This window comes from Prinia subflava, chromosome 5, assembly GCF_021018805.1.
Source record: "Prinia subflava isolate CZ2003 ecotype Zambia chromosome 5, Cam_Psub_1.2, whole genome shotgun sequence".
Taxonomy (NCBI): domain Eukaryota; kingdom Metazoa; phylum Chordata; class Aves; order Passeriformes; family Cisticolidae; genus Prinia; species Prinia subflava.
Genome location: NC_086251.1, coordinates 27,985,748 through 28,002,712, shown reverse-complemented (window position 1 = coordinate 28,002,712; position 16,965 = coordinate 27,985,748). Strand labels below are relative to the sequence as shown.

The following is a 16,965-nucleotide window of genomic DNA, read 5'->3' as shown; positions in this document are numbered from 1 at the left end:
CATACTGGTATTTTTGTTCTTAAGGAAATCTATAATGTATTTTATCTCTCCCCATGTCTGTTGTGTTTAACATTTAAATCTTGCTCAGCTTGCAGGCCATTTTGGAGAAGACTAGGGGTCTGAGAAAGTGGTCGTTTTCACTGATGAAACCAGTTGGCTTGGAATAAAAGATTTTTCATTTAGGGAGGGTTTTTTTGACGACAAGCAATAATATGTACAGCACCTTTGTTGGGTGACAAACTAGGAGGTTGTTTTTATAACAGAGTGGCTTAAAATCCACCCATCGTGTAGAGACCAACACACAAGCCTGTGTGATAGTACCGACTTTAGCAGATGGGTTTGTTGCATGTTTTCTTGAGCCTGCACCACTGTTTTGTGCAATTTATTCTAGACTTAGGCTACAGACTTTGTGGTGCAGAAGAAGTGTTTTGAGAAAATGTTGAAAGGAAGTTAAAATCAGATAAAATTAAATCAAACCGAATCAGCCATCCTGTCACATACATGAGGTGTTGCTATGACACCTCATGTATGTGTTCTTAAAACATATGAAGTATGTTTGTTTGTGCATTAAGACTTGAGGGGTTTTGCAGTCAGTTTAACTTTGTTTAGTGTAACAGTAGTAAGTATTGTAACTGGTTGCTTCATGGGGAACTTCATTGCTTTGAAATTGGTTAAGATGTTTTGCAGGGTTCTAAATAAAGTTTCTGATGTGTAATCAGAGATACTAAGGATATTAATTAATCCTGGTAGATGCTGGTAGAATTATGACACTGCCCTGAGTAGATGATGGAATTGTCAATTTGAAATACATTCGTTACGAGCAATTTTTATTGAGTTTACATTCTGCTTATTACATATCCCTTCACCCCTGTATTTTAAAAAATGGGGTCAGTAAAACAGAAGATTAAAAGAGTACTATGATTAAAAAAGAAATTAACAGTGCAGAAATTACGTTAACAGTGCAGCCAGAGCAGTACAATCTCAGTCCCCCCTTATTGGGACTTCTAGGATTCAGAGATGATGAAGAAGAACAGGGAAGCAGTGTGTGAGTGATGGTGACCCTTGCTGTGTAGTACTTGTGAGTTCTGTCGGGACTCAGACACTTGGTTCCAGCCCTAAGGCCAGCTCTCTGTGTTTGCTTAGTTGTAAATCACAGCCAGCGTGCTCCTAGTTGATAAAGCTCCGTCCCAGCAGATCTCACCATGACAGGATTAGCCAGTCTCAATGGATTTTACCAAACCTGAGAACCATATGGATATCCCTGTACTCTCCAAGTTTCAGAAGATTGGTGCAGATGGCTCTGCATGTTGCTTGGTTCCACCAGGGCTTAAGTCAGAAGTACAGTGTAGAAAGCAGCTGAGTTCCTTCTGGGCCAAAGTTGAACCTGGAATATTATAGCTGTGTTTATGTAGCACTTGCCTTAGTAACTCAGGCTGGTTTTGAGCTGGATCTGTGTAAACTTTTGTGTTTTGCCATCGATGATATAATTAATCTGCAGCTTAGAGAAGTGGCCCAAGGCTAATAAAGTGTGCACCTGTATTATCATGTCCACTTGGATCAAGGGTGTGCTCTTCAAGGAAATCTCACAGTCATCATCATTTAGCATTTAGGAAGTTTATCTCATACTGGTTTGTGCTGTCCCAGGGATAAGCTGGATTCCTTTTGAATGAAAATACATTCAAAAATGCACTCATACCTACAAACTGGCATTTGTTTTAGTGGGGTGAGCCTCCCCAAAACATACAGTGTAGACATTAGGGTCTCAACTCCTGTTAGTTTTAACAGGCTTGTTCCTATTGTGTTGCTTGCTGGCACAGACAGCCTAAACTGACTGCACTTGGAGTCTGAGACCTAACATAAATCCATCACTTTGGGAGGTAAAGATGTCGTTATTTCAGTATTTTGAGTGGTGTCAGACCAGCTGATCACTGCTTTTCTTTCTCCTGTGTTTTTGTGACCACTGTAACATTCACACAAGTTAAACTCTTGCTTAGAGAGCTGCTAATTAAACTGCAGCTGTCAAGAATGCTGCTTATGTTCAGTTTCACAAAAGGTAATACTTCGTAAGTCAGCTAAGGTTTTAAAAATATGTCAGGACTGTTTAGTTTCTTACTTAGACATTTGAATAAATTGAGGAAATTGGAAGATCACTGTGTACATTCCTGAGATCACAGTATATATATCAGAAATCAATCACTGAACTGTACTGGCAGGGTAGGAGGACAGTTACACAGAAATTCAAGATGCTATTCCTGAGATGTCTGCAAGTGTATTCTACGTAGATCCAACTTGGCATCTCCTAACTTTTCATACCTAACCTTTGATTTGTAGTTGCTCAGAAATTTGATGCAGAGTCCCTCTGACTGTTGGACGAGTACCTATGTTTGTGGTGCATTCTCCAGCTCCTGACAGAAAATGTGTTATGCATTCCCTCCATTGGAGCATCTTGGGTGCATCTTCCTCCCTCGCCCAGATCTCTCACTTCTCCAGTGAGCAGTTTCACTCCTGGTATCTTGATCCTCACAGCTTTCATAAAAGAAACAGAATTAAACTGTTCTCTCTGCTGCTCTCACATTAGTAGTTACACGGAGTAGTGAGAAAGAGACCAAGGCTTTCCTTAGTTCTGGTTTTGATATTAAATGCCACTCGCTAGGATTGGTCCATGTAAGAATTGTCAGTAACAGGGCAGCTTTCTGGCTGCTGTGAAAGTAATTGTACAAATATGGGGGCTGGGGGGAGAAAGAACAGAGTGCTTTGGAATGGATTATTGAAGCAGTGTGTTCCACATCATCTGCCTGAGAGATGGGAAGACTAAGTTTGTTCTCTTCTTACTGCTTTTTTCCTTTTATGCAACAGCAGTAACTTTGTCTGCTGCTAAATCTTTGCTTTTTAAATTTAAATTATAAAAACCCCAACCAAACAGTTCCTTCTCTGTGTATGTGTAACATCCACTGGGATGGTATGTTTCAGCATCTTTTAATTCAAAGAACTGATTCACCTCTTAGTCCCCAGGCTTTTTTTGTTGTCATCTCCAAAATGAGGGCTTAGATAAAGTGCTTATCAGAGCGAGAGGAGGGATTACACCTACAGGCAGCCTGGAGAATTGCTTCCCCAATTGTTCTTGTACGTTTTACAGACCATGCCTTAACATCTTATGGACCTCTGATGGTGCAACTCTGTTGTAGCCTGTTTAAAACCATTTCAGACCCTGTAGCTTATTGGTTGTACCATCTGCCCCATAACAGCTTTGAATTTTATCCAGTTGTTAATCATCTTGAAATGTAGGTAAAAACTGAGAGCCTTAAAGATCTTAATTTGGTGGATTTTCCATTGGCTATTCTTTTTTTTACATGTGAAGGTTTCAAGTAGTGATACCAAGGCAAGTAAGGGAGTTCTGTTCCCTTCCATACCATATAAGTTCCAGATTCTAGATGAATGTCAGCTGATGTATGCATAGTCTGACGAGGCAATAAGCAGCTTTTTAAAAAATGAAATGACATATGTATTTGCTGCTTTTCTGTGCCTATACAGTTCAAAAAATTCAGGAATTGCAGAAAGGAAATGTGTTCGTAGGCATAAGGGTTCTAAAAGGGTGGAAAGGTTCCATGTTTTATTAGATTGCATAAAAGCTTTATTGAACTGTTGGAAAAATGTTTGCATTTGCGCTCTTATTTCTTCTGCCATCTTAGACCTTGTGTCACAGGAGTGTTCATTCTTTTGCCTAGTGAGATATTGATAAATGGCCTTGGAGGCCAATTAATGAATGCCCTCATCACATACCTTGTGGAATTGAAGTAGTTGTAAATGTTTCCTTGGATGAATTACGTGATAGGGTTATATATATGGTTTTAGACCAGAATAAGCTCTGATGTTAGACGGTATTACCAAATACATTTGGGTTTCTCTTTCATCCTTTCCAGTCCACTATCTCTCATAGTTGTTTCCAGAATCTGAGAGAATAAAGCTTTTCTGTGTGATTCTGCTGTTAGAATTTTTTCAGATCTTTCAGATGTACACGCTATTATGGTAGAGCACCGATACCGTCTTTTACTTCCAATATTTAAGACTAATGCTTGCTCTTGAACAAGTCTGGAAGGTACATCTGTTTCCAGCAAAACTTGTTTTCCATTTCTTGTGTGTTCATTGCCATTGTGTTCTTGCCTTGAAGAAAGCACATTACAATCCACAGTTCTGTTGTACGTATCAGAATTTTGCTTACCATGACTCTGTTTCTGCAGTCAGCCTTGCTTCAGTTTTGACTCATAGGTGCCTGTTTGGAAAGCAGTTGCAGTGCAGATCTGACACTGTAGGTTGTAAGGCAGTCTGTGGAGTCCAATGAGAAACGCAAACGTTGCTGCCGACAGCTCACTGGGTCCTTGTCACTTGTGATAGTGTGTCTTTGTGATTCATATCCACATGATCCACTTTGTGTGATCTTCTCCAATGCTTCCTCGCTGCAGTCTGAATGTAGGTATATGCTCAGCAGGAATATTGTGACCAGCTTTGTGCTTTCAAGAGCTGAGGGCCAACCTTCCATGAAGACTACACTTTGTAAGGTTGCTGAAACAATACTGGAAGCAAGCATGCATGCCTTAGTTGTGTAAAGGGTGATCTTGAGTGTTTTATGACTGGGTGTTGTCTGTTTCAGGGTCAGTAATGTGTAAAATAATAATATTAATAGAAAATGGTCATTGAAATTATCTTTACTCTCTATGGGAGTATGTTGACACTCAGCTCACGGCCTAATGTCCAAGTTGTGCTCTAGGAGATTTGTGGACTGAGGAGTTAAAAATAGATCACAGAACCCTCTTTCAAGCTTTTAACTCTCTCTCTGCTAGAATTTGAGAATATTCCCCAGTGTCATCTCAAATACAAATCCCGTTCATGCTGAGCGTTGCAATGTCCCAGTTCTTTCTGGTGTCTTGTTCTACAGTTGTGTTGTGTTTGATCATTTCTTGTATAACAGAACTACTTGCTTTATTGAAAATGTGTTACAAGATCAGTTTTGCTTTCAAGGACTGCAAAGATAGTTCTTTTTAAAGAAATTGTACAAACTGCTAAATGCACTTTATTGGTATGAGGCGCCTGATATAGCTTTGTTTTTCACTTCATTTTAGAAGTGCTGTTTTTAACTGAGAAAGAAGACTTCTACTACATCTGTAACATAATGAATAGCTGGGGGGAAAAAAAGCTGAAAAAGTTTTAATTTGTAGTTGAATGGCCATATAAAAATTTAAAATAATTATAGACACCTACCACTTCTCTGCTTTTGTAATTGACATTTGGGAAGTGACTACTACAAGTTTCCTTTTCTTTCTTTTTGACAGATTGTGACTGCAAAAATGTCTTTCCCACCTCATTTGAATCGCCCTCCTATGGGAATCCCAACGCTTCCCCCTGGGATCCCACCTCCACAGTTTCCTGGTTTTCCTCCACCCGTACCTCCTGGTAAGTTACATTATTATATGGAAGTATTGTAGAAATTAATTTCTTGATAGTATTCTGAATTCCTTTAAAAGCCTGGAACTTTTGTAAGTCATACATCTCGGTAACTCTGATTTTTGTATGTTGCAGTTGAGTTTCTAGTTTTCCCGCAGATCGTGTCATGTGAGCAAGCTCCTTTAGGTCTTACCAAAAACTGTTTGCTTTTGACCAGAAATTAAATGCTGGACTTTTCTTGAGCCTTTATTCACGTTTGAAGCTGAGTGGTGATTTCTGTTAATATTAGGTGTTCCAAAGCCACTGTTTTGACAGTAATCCATTGTAATAGCCTTTGGAAACTCTTGGGTATGCTGAGTACATGTAATGTGAAAATAGAGGAGTAACTTTCAGAGAAGGTCCAATTTGTTGCATTGTTTTTCTCAATTTGTGATATCCCACTTTCTTTTATTTAGTTTCTTACATTCTTTCCTCCACACATCTTGGAAATTTACAGTTATCCTTATAATTTCTTCTAATCTTCCCAAAATTATTCCTACCTTTTTTCTTTGCTCATCTGTAAGATCAAGCTCTTTTTTGAGTTGAGGTTTTAATTTGTTGGTCTGGAGTAACCTGCTTTCTGTACATCGGGAGTGTATGTAATGATTACTGGAGGCAGGAAACCATAGAGCAGGTGGGAGAGTGGAATAGCTCAGAGAATTACCTCTCCAGAATTCATCACAAGGGCTGCAGAAAGTACCTCCTGTTCTGTCTGTATTGTCTTAAACTGTGTTGTGCCAGAGTGTTTTGTAGACACTAGAGGCATTCAAAAAAGGATGGTTGAACTACAAAAAGATTTCTGCATATCATTTATCAGGCTAATCTTTGCTTGCATTAATTTTTCTTGAGAACTATGAGATGTTACTGATTTTCTGATAAAGGTAGAGTTCTTGCTTAGGTAACATCCTGCCATCAAAAATTTCAGGTTGAATTTTAAAATTATGCCTCTTGTTTTAGCTCTAGTTTATTTATACTAGTGTATAAAACACCAGATACTTAAAAAAATTATCTTTCTGAAATATATTTTTAAATGCCTCATATAATTTTCTGTTCTGAACCTTTTGCTTCTTAGCATATATGACAAAGATCTTTTTGTTCTCTTGTTGTGTTTAAATAGTCTCATTTTAGTATTAGGAATCTGAATATTACGTAGAGTGGAAAAGCCTGGTATTAGATGAAAATAAAATTTTTCTCTGTGCAAGAGAAATTTGATTTGCTTACCTGTGCAGACAACATATTTTGACTTGTAGAGGATATAGATCTCCCTTCTTAGTATAAGCACATTATTAGAGCTGAAAATGCCACAGAGATTTTATGGAAGTCTGCTCTGAACTTAGTCCATATGTAAGATCACAATTTTAGTGGCTTACACTATTATCTTTAGCTAGCTGTTAGGTCAGAAATTCATGTCTTAGTTACCTCAGCCTGTAATTTTTTGAAAAGTTTCAGCTGGAGTAGCTTGCTTACATAATAATGAAATTAGGAGGGGTGGTTTGCTTTGCTTAGCTTAAAAGTACAATTGCTAAAAACAGGAAGTCCTAGCAGTTCCCAATATTAGTGTGGAAGATTTGATAAGGAGGTGATTCTGATAAATCTCTGAAGATTATCGGATACCACTAAGATGTAAAAAACCCATTTTGCATGCCAGAAGTGCTGTAGTAGGTCAGACCTGCAGTCCATATAGGCTAATGCATTATGTGGGCAGTGGGACTGGAAGGCAGTATTTAGTGTGGGTATGTATCCCTGTGTGTTTTCTGAGTCTGTTGCTTCATACACCTGTAGTGTTAGGGATCTTAGAGTATGATCTTTTGTTGTTCTTTGTCTTTTTCTTGACCTGTCATTAATGAACATTCTGGAATTCTTTTACCCTGTTCATTTCTGTCACCTCTTAAACCAAATTTGAGAAGTTCATTAACTGCTGTGAGGAGTGCTACTCTTACTTTCAAATCTGTCTTTAAACTCACTGCCTGCTCAGTGTCTCCCTCCTGCCCCAGTTCTTATGTGGGGGTCGGGCGAGTTGATTTTTGTGGTTTTGTACCCCCCAGCCACATTCTGTGCCTTGCAAACCTCCACAGCTGAAGAGCCTCAGGGTGTGCAGCCTGTCCTAGCACAGCAGCTGCTTCAGAGTCATGTAGTTGCTGTTCTCTGAGGCTGGGCACCCTTGGATGGCAGAGACCAGGTCTGTAGGCTGTAGCCAAAATTGTAAGTGTAGCTAAATATGTAGCAGCTAAATGATGCCTGTGGTCATTATATTTCCTGATGATGCCCAATATTTCAGTGGATTTTTGTGGCTTCTGCTGAACATTGGGCAGATAGCTTCATAGAAATACCAGTGATGACACAAGTCTGTTTACTGAGTTGTATCTTTAAAAGCCGTTGTGATAATTATAATAATTTAGGGCTGCACAGCCAGTCTTGTTGGGGAGTGGTTGCTACAGTCTGAGATCCCATGGTGTATTAAAACTGAGAACATGGGAGAGCAATACAGTTTTGATTGTCTGAATGGTTTGGAGGAATAAGAGGTAGTATGACCTTAATATGAAGGGACTGAAGAAGAGGATTGAGAGCTGGAGAAAACAAAAATAACATAAATAAATCAAAACCAGAGTGGATGAGGAAAAAACTGGAAAGGATGTCTGAGGAGAAGTGTTCGAAGACTAAACACTAGAGAAAATGGGGGAACAAGTCCAGGGTAGTAGGTTGCAGAAGTTTGTTTAGGATTTTCTGAATACAGCAGTAAGAGAAGGATCAAAGGGAAACATTGAGAGGGAAAAGCAATGGAAGCTTTTTGCAGAATTAAAAAAAAGATGTAGGATCACTGGGAAGAGCATAAGATTGACTTCACTGTTCTCAAATCTCAGTGTGTCTGCTGACCAACAAGTAGTTTTGATGAAATCTATTCACTTAATGCATTGAACCTCTAGCAGCTGGCATGATAAAGAGCCTTTCTTATGATCAGATATTGGCTCATGAAAATACTTGAAGCTGCCAGTGAATTTTGTAGTGTAAAAGAGGTATTGCATGGTTTCATCTGATTAAAAATTAAAATATTGTATTTTATTTATTAATGAATATTATTAAAATTCATTATTGTTCTAAATTAGATGTTGGAGACTGCCAAGTGAAGTATTCAGCAGCTTCTTGATAAAGATTTTTTTATGCTGCCTTCATTAAGCTGTTGCATAAATAGTGGCATGAAGCCTGGTGCCAGTCTCAGCAGGACTCATCGCTAAAGCCATATGCAAAAACAATTGTGCTGTGGGAATTGTGTGAGCTGGGAACGAGATCATCTGTAGGGCATCAGCTGCCTTTGCTCTCGGGAATTCCTTGCCTCATTCATCAGCTCACTGTCTTTTAGAACAATATTGTGGCTTCAGTATGCTCTGAAAATAGATTTGTGTGTGACAAAGTTGAAATGGTAGTACCAGAAAGTGACCAGGATGCATATGGTATGTTAGCGTACTTTGTTGGAATGCTTAAGGAATTACTGGTAATCAGTACTGTGAAATTCTTACTTGACCAAAATTGCTGTGTAGTTTAAAAATCATGTCTGCAGTAATTTCATTTGTATTCATCAGTTCTCAACAGGGCAGACTAATATTAATGTATTGTCTTTCTCAGGGACCCCTATGATTCCTGTACCAATGGGCATTATGGCTCCTGCTCCAACTGTAAGTATTACGGTAGGGATGGGATGATAGCCAAATAAAATGGAGAATAAAACTTTGTGGATGTCAATAGTGTTTTTGTTTTGCTCTATTCTGTCAGAATCCTGTTGTGAAAGAAAATTATTAGTTTTAAGTGCAACTAATGCAAATGTTATGCTAATTTCTGACCTAGACAAAGCTTGAAGTAATGTCTGGAGCTACCAGCTGCAGAGGTGGAGCAATTATTGTTCTTATGAAGAAGACATACATCTCTCAAAAACAGTGGTTTAGGCTTTGCCTTTGTATCATGTGTGCTCTTCTGTGCAGTACAGTTAGATCAGGGAGATTCCAGGTCTCTTGCTCTGGAGTTTGTAGCCCTGACCTAGTGCCCTGGAGGCTTTACCTTATCCAGGTTTATAAGGCTATCACACAGCACTGCTGGGTTGTCCAAAAACGTGTGATTTGAGAAGCTTACAGATAAGCTTGCATCTCCATGTTGCAGGAAAAGGAGTAGTTGCATGTAATATCCATTTGTGGAAAAGCAAATGAGAGGTTTCATAGTCTACCTTACTAATTTCAAGTTGGAAGGGAGGTTTATGATTTTTGGGTTGAAAAAAGTGCTCTTTAAAATATAAACGTTACTTCTTGACTTCAAGATGAATTACCATTCGTGCAATTTTGCAGAAGTGAAATCTCCCCGAAATACAGAATTTTTTGATAGCTTGTATTATCTCCTACAGGAGGATATGTTCATGGTAACCAGTGTGTTTAAAACAGAGATACTGAAACAAATTTATTATTCAGTTTCATGATTAAAATAACTTTTAGTAAGTGACACGTCTAGAAAGGTGTTCTGAGAAGAGAGACTGTGCATAAAGACCATTAAATCCTAGGTGAAAGAAGTGTAGCAAAATGAAGCAGATGGTCATGCCTATCTTTGTACAGTTAATTTACAGATGTTTGCTCCTTAACCTAAAGAGGCTTTGGGTTGTGTATTCATTAAATAAAGCAGTAGTGTTTATTCTCTGTGTGAAGCCTTTGAGCCAGAGTTACTTTTCTATTCACAGCTCAGTTTTTACACTATTAGGTAAGTTAGTTCAACTTGCGGGGACTCAAATGTTGCAAACTTGTTATTTGTTGGAGAAATAATACCAAATGTTACTGTATGCTCACCTTGAGACCTCCAGTGGCTGTGTCAGTTACACCTTTTGTTATCTTCCTTTGCCAGAAAATGGCCATCTTTTTTTGTGTTGTAGAAATATTAAAACCTGAATTGCTTATTGGTGTCTTACTCCATAAGCCTAAGGTTTGTATGAAAATTCAAATTTGAAAGAAGCATGCATCCCGAAGTCTTGCATCTCACTGATTTAAATAAAAAACCAAACCAGTCCAATGCAATGCTTAATTCTACAACTTCTCCTCTTTATAGGTGTTAGTTCCTACCACAGTGTCTATGGTTGGAAAACATTTGGGAGTCAGAAAAGACCATCCTGGCTTAAAGAACAAAGAAAATGATGAAAACTGCGGTCCCACTACTACTGTTTTTGTAGGCAACATTTCGGAGAAGGCCTCAGACATGCTCATACGGCAGCTTCTAGCAGTAAGTACAGAGGGCTACTTGTTGAATTTCATCCCTGGCTGATGAATAAAGTAATGACCCACAAGCAGTGTATTGAAACTAAAAGCAGAGCTGTTCCCACTGACTGGAATAGCAGCCCACTATGCCTTAATTCAGTAAGTAAGGAGTACAGCTTTTTTTTACACTATAGATGTCTGTAAGACATATTTTACTTTAAGTAGAGTTTATCCCTTTTTAATTTTATAATCTTTTGCAAAAAGTGGTTACATTTTTGTAATGTTTTGAATATAAAATAATAATTAATGTTACTTCTCTTAATTGCAGAAATGTGGTTTGGTTTTGAGTTGGAAGAGAGTGCAAGGTGCATCTGGAAAACTTCAAGGTAGCTGTTCATGCTTTTTGAAATATGTAGATATACTCTTGGTTTTATTAGCTTTTTAATGTCTTGACACATTGCTGTTCTTAATAATTTTACATTTTAAGATGCTGTATTATGATAACTGCAAAGTACTTTCTATTGAAGGCCTAGTATTTTCTGGAATTGAGAATAGAATAATATAGTTGAGAAAGGTTAAATGGAAAAATGTCTTGGGAGCCTAGTGTTGCTTATCTTTCTTTTTGAAACTGAATGATTTTATATAGACTGTTCCTGAGAAAGCTTTGTCAGTTTGGACTTAGCCCCCAAAGGAAGATACTATTCTAAAAGTTTTACAAGTTACTTCCAATAATATGTATTGTCCTTCTCTATGAGGAGGCTTTCCTGATGTAAAATTTACCTTTCCTGTTGTCAAGTTGAACTGATTTAATTTTTGTGACCTTTCTCCAGTGACTGCAGGAAACAATTTTGGTTACTAATTTTTTGCTGTGTTTTCATATCTTGCTAAGTTTGTGGGGATTTTTGCTTTTTAAGGATGTAGTTCAGTTCCTTCAGCTTTTTTATATCTCACACTTCTTTTATTTTGCTGTCATAAAATGTTTTTCTCATTTAAAACTTTATGTAACTGTTGTGAAGAACCTAGTTTGAAATACCCTTCCCTCTAGGTTAACAGTGAGCTGTTGATTGATGCCCTTGATCATCAGACAATTGCAATTCCACCTGAGATGTCATCATATAGACTGCATTTCTTAGCTAAGACAGATATGTCAAGAGCTTTACAAACACAATCATAGAATAGTTTGAGCTGGAAGGGACCTTTTCAAGCTCATCTAGTCCCACCCACTAGGAAAAGCAGGAACATCTTCAACTAAATCAGGTTGCTCAGAGCCCCATCCAACTTGACCACAAAAGTTTCCAGGCACGAGACATCTACAATCTGTGTACTGGTTCCATCTTATTTATTTATTGGACTGTTAATTATATCAAAGATGAGTTCAGTTTGATGAACTCAAAGATGAGTGAATTTTGAGTTTTTATGGTGTGTACTCCTGGTATTGATTCAAAACACATTTTTAAACAAAGCAAATTACCTGAAGAGCTTTAATGTGTTTACTTCTCATTTCAATCATCCATTTCAGCCTTTGGATTTTGTGAGTACAAAGAACCAGATTCTACCTTACGAGCACTGAGGCTACTCCATGACCTCCAGATTGGAGAGAAGAAGCTGCTGGTCAAAGTTGATGCAAAGACAAAGGCTCAGCTAGATGAATGGAAAGCAAAGAAAAAGGCATCTAATGGGGTATGTATATAATGTGTGATTTGCATTCTTTGAGTAGAATGTCAGCATAATGTTACTTGCTAGATCAGAATGTGAGCATGCCTCAGTTTCTGCTCTTTTCTGTGTCTTTAATTCCTTTTAGGATTTTGCCAGAATCACATTAGTGAGTCTGAAGATCTGTTGAAAGGCAGAGAAGTGTAAGCTCTTAATTCTGTAGTGTTTGAACTTATATGCAAGTTACAACTACATTTCTGGAATCAATTCTGTAATTCATTATAAAGTGTAGTAATAGGTGCTAATATTTGATTCCGTTGCTTCATTTTTGTTTAGAAACTCTTGAAAGTGCTTAAACCCTAGAAGAAGTTACTCTGTCAATCTGTAAATTGTCTGTCTGAGGGGATTTGAGGTTTCTTTCCCCTTCACTGATGATCTTTTGGAATAAATCAATGAAAAGGAAAGAGATAGATCATTCAATAGAAGAGACAGGTATCAGGGAGTGGGCTGCTTTCAGACATTTAGTAGATGGGAAAATTGCTTTTGTACTATCCCTTGCTAAAGCTAAGGATCTGTTCTGGAGTAATTGCGGATATTTGTTATGTTGAATTCTTATTGAGATGCAAAGATACTTAATTGACAAGTTTGCATTAAAGTTAATTGTCTATTTCTTTGCTAATATAGTGTATTTCACCTCTAATCAAGTTGGACTTTGTCTCTTAACTCCTAAAGTTTTGCATGTACCTTAAGCTATCACTTTAAACATTTTTTTTTTAACATAAAATCAAAGTGAGAAGAGGCTCTTGTTCAGAAAACTAAAAATGCTAATCATGCTCTAGCAAGTAAATTTTAAAAGTTCCAGTTTGGAATTTTTCTTAATGTATGTAGACTACAGTGGGAGCACAGATACTTTTATTTCATTTTACCTAACCAGAAATAGAGGCATAATGATGACTTGAAGTGCTTGACATGTTTTTGACTGGATATCCTGTGTTTGGGATTAAATGCAATGGCTTAGTAAAGCAGAGTGCTAACTTAGTGAGGTTTGAGTGGAGTACTGTACTAGCTCTTAGCCTAGGTAAGGGCTTGACTGGACTGCCCTTTCATTCTGTATGTCCTTGTTTCATGTTGGCATCACCTGTGATGCTGTGTTTCACAGCTGATGTTACAAACAAGTTTAAAGTATTTCTGGAGTTCTTGTACATCTCTCAAGAATTTTGTTTTCTGTGAGCCCCTGTGAATTACAGTCAGTCTGAGGGGATTGATTGTAATATAGCAGTGGGTACTGTTTATGGCTTTTCTGAAGCAACTGTATGAGCCCATTCTCTTGAACTGTAGAATGAGATTAACTCCATGGGTTTTGTTGGGTTTTATTTGATTTGGTTGGTGTTTTGTTCTTTTCTGTGGTGGTGCAAAGAAAGGCTGTGAATTGCTGAGGAGTATTGTTAAGTATGTTGTGATCAAACTGCTTGCAATTCCTTTCATACCATCACTGGTGTGCTGGTGCCACTTGGATCCAAAAGTTTCAAATTTTCTCAAATATTTTGAATTAAGAAACCAAACATGTGAACTACAACACAATTTCATATAGAGACACACCAAGCAAACTTTTATCTAATTAGCTCCTCTCCCTGATCACTTCTTTTCCCTGGATCTCTTCAATTCCACCCCGTCACTACCTTCTAGCTCTTTTCAGCCTGCTACTCCTTGGCCTGGCAGCTTCTTCAGCTCCAACTGAATCCTCCCTTCCCCCTCATTCTTAGCTGCTGCTCCATCAGACCCTTCCCTTCCCCTCACTCCACCCACCACCTATCGTTTGACGGGATACCCAGCTGGATTCTCAGGTGAGGTTCCATTTTTCTCAAAGATTCAGGGGATCGAGAGGTGGGCTGCCTTGCTCGGTGTGCAGATCATCGTTCTACCCTTTCATGTAATATTTAGTGAAAGACACTTCCTTGCGTTCCCTTTCCTCCCTACAAGGTTGAAAGGGGCAAAAAGATGAGGAACTGTGAAGTACTTGATCAACAATAATTTTAAAAATAGTTTGTTGTACAAGGAATGTTTTCCCTAATGATGTTTCTTTAATATGGTTCTCCCATATGAAGTTGCAGCTTGGAAGTTTTAGGTAGGCATTCGTATTGCATGGCATTTAAGTAGAAAGCGTGGAGGAACTGCTGTTGAAGTGACTTGAAGTTCTGGAACATAAAAGGCAAAACTTTTGACCAAGAGCTGCACTATAGTGATTGCCTTTCTGGGAGCATGTGGGTGCTCTCTCTTTTCCTGTCTACTTCCCTAATCACCATTTTTCTGTTCTATATTATTATTCTATTATGCAATCCTACACTAGCTCTCTGCAGCCATTCCATAAAACTGCAATAAACTGTGGTACTGCCAGTGTGAAACAATCTGACTAATACAATGCAATTAATAACTACTTGTATGTGTAGGTGATTTGGTTTTCATGTGGTGAGGTTTGTTTGTTTGTTTTGGTTTTTTTGTATGGGTTTGTTCTTTTTTGCTGTTGTTGGGTTTTTTGTTTGGAGTTTTGCTTTTTTATAGTAAATACTGTAGGGGCATGAATGTGATGATGAAAGGTGAACTTCTGATAAAACCACTATTGCTCTCAATTTGTTAAGTCCTGTTACTTTGCCATTTTTCCGTAGAACTCCAGACCAGAGACAACAAATGATGATGATGAAGCACTGGATGAGGAAACGAAGAGAAGAGATCAGATAATTAAAGGGGCCATTGAAGTCTTAATACGAGAATATTCCAGCGAGCTCAATGCCCCCTCCCAGGAATCTGACTCTCACCCCAGGAAGAAGAAAAAGGAAAAGAAGGAGGACGTATGTGTTTTGATTTTGGACAAAACAGATTTTTTTTTCTTCAACTCACCTTTATATAATGGCCAAACCTTTTCAAATACTTTAAACCTAAACTTCTGATGAGAAAACAAATCAACAAGCATTGATGTCAGCAGCAGTTTCTTTTTTTTTTTTTTTTTTTTTTTTTTTTTTTTTTTTTTTTTTTTTTTTTTTTTTTTTTTGAGCTGAAAGCTAGTCAGTTATAGATACCATCCCTTCACGATGGTTTAGGCACGTAAACTTCTTGGAACAACTGAACCAACCTTTCATCCCTCTGAAGGTGGAAATACTGAATTTAGTGCAGTTTAATTTGTATGTGCATATAGGGTTTTTCACATAAGAACCTAAAAAACAGCTGTAAAGAGTTACTGCATACCATCCATTTCCAGGGAAAGATGCCAGGGCACTATTGTAATGCCACGAATTTGGTAGTTTCTGACAAAATTCTTCTCTCTGCTTATAGTATGCATTCCTATAGTGTGCCTCGATCCTACTGGTTGTAGCTGTCTACCCATATGTGAAAGCACTTTGTTAGTTGTGTATGTCCTTGAAGGGATCCTTCAGGGATGAAAGGCATATTGTAATCTCCCTGCCTTACAAAGTCACGTTTAAGCATGTCTCAGTTTGGCTGGATTCAGGCAGCCGGCTTTCCTATCATGTGAAATGCAATAAGAAACCATGTTAAGCAGGAATGAATGTTCTGGTTTAGACCTGCTTCTGTGAATGACCTTTTTATGGATTAAAACAAAATGGAGAAGGGGGAACAAGAATAAGCAAACTCAGACTTAGCTTTTCCAGCAAAGCTTCTAACCATGGGAAAATGGGCTTTCCCACCTACCATTCTGCACCTTATATGAAAGAGATTGGAAAATTGTTTGACCAAGATTTTTACCCACTTAAGTCTTCTGCAAAGTACCTATTCTAAGGCAATGATTCAGTTTCAAATGCTTATGGAGTTTAAATCTGGTGCAAGAAACATCTCCCTCAGGGAATACGTCTGTCTTCCCACAACATTGTTAGTCATGGCCAACCTGAGGTATAAAAGTGCTGAGCTGAGAATTTGTTTTTCTTTCCTCTCCCTCTCTTTGGGAGATGTTTTCTTTGATGACAATGTGCAACTGAGTCACTGTCTAATGCTATCAGCTGTATTTTTTTGTTACAAGCACTGTTACAATGTTTATTGTCCTGTGGGTAAATATACATATATATGGCCATGAATAATGCCAGGTAGTGAAACATTGTAAGAGACCTTTGCAGTCATGAAGAACTGGATGTTGAGTATGTCCCTGTGACAGAGCAATCAATATTCTTTCAGCTCTGTGTTGTGTAGAACTTTAATGGTCTGAGCTAGTCAAGCAGCCAAATAAGCTCTTTTAAAATACACAGCACTTGTAATTTCAACTTGGGGTTGAAATTGCACCCCATCATCCTTCCCATATTGGGAAGGATGACAGGAAGCTTGGAAGTTGCCATCTTTGGCCTGTGTGGATAGAGGTGGGAGTGAAGAGATGGTACTAGCTTGTTGTTCTCTTGTCTATAAAGGAGAGGGGAGAGAAAGACTGTTGAGGGTGGGGGGAAAGGGAAGGAGGGAGGTGAGGGGGGTGTGGAAGCTCACCAGCTTCGGGGTGCTGTCCCCTGCAGAGCTTGGTGTGGAGATGACTCCCGCTGGTGTTAGCAGCAGAGGCTGTTAGTTCTGGGGGAAGGCATGACTGCTGGGGGGGAGTTGAAAATGTGTGGGGGAGCTGAGA

At 38.4% G+C, this 16,965-nt stretch overlaps 1 protein-coding gene across 2 annotated transcripts in view; it reads left to right on the top strand.

Annotated features, from left to right (window-relative positions):
* RBM25 (RNA binding motif protein 25) overlaps positions 1 to 16,965 on the top strand; it is a 32,785-nt gene that overhangs the window by 1,419 nt on the left and 14,401 nt on the right. For both annotated transcript variants that reach the window (XM_063398658.1, XM_063398657.1), the window contains exons 2-7: positions 5,328 to 5,448; positions 9,100 to 9,149; positions 10,555 to 10,725; positions 11,029 to 11,086; positions 12,220 to 12,380; positions 15,017 to 15,199. In XM_063398658.1, the coding sequence (XP_063254728.1) occupies positions 5,343 to 5,448; positions 9,100 to 9,149; positions 10,555 to 10,725; positions 11,029 to 11,086; positions 12,220 to 12,380; positions 15,017 to 15,199 (729 nt within the window). In that variant the 5' untranslated portion in view covers positions 5,328 to 5,342. The remainder of the gene's footprint in view (positions 1 to 5,327; positions 5,449 to 9,099; positions 9,150 to 10,554; positions 10,726 to 11,028; positions 11,087 to 12,219; positions 12,381 to 15,016; positions 15,200 to 16,965) is intronic.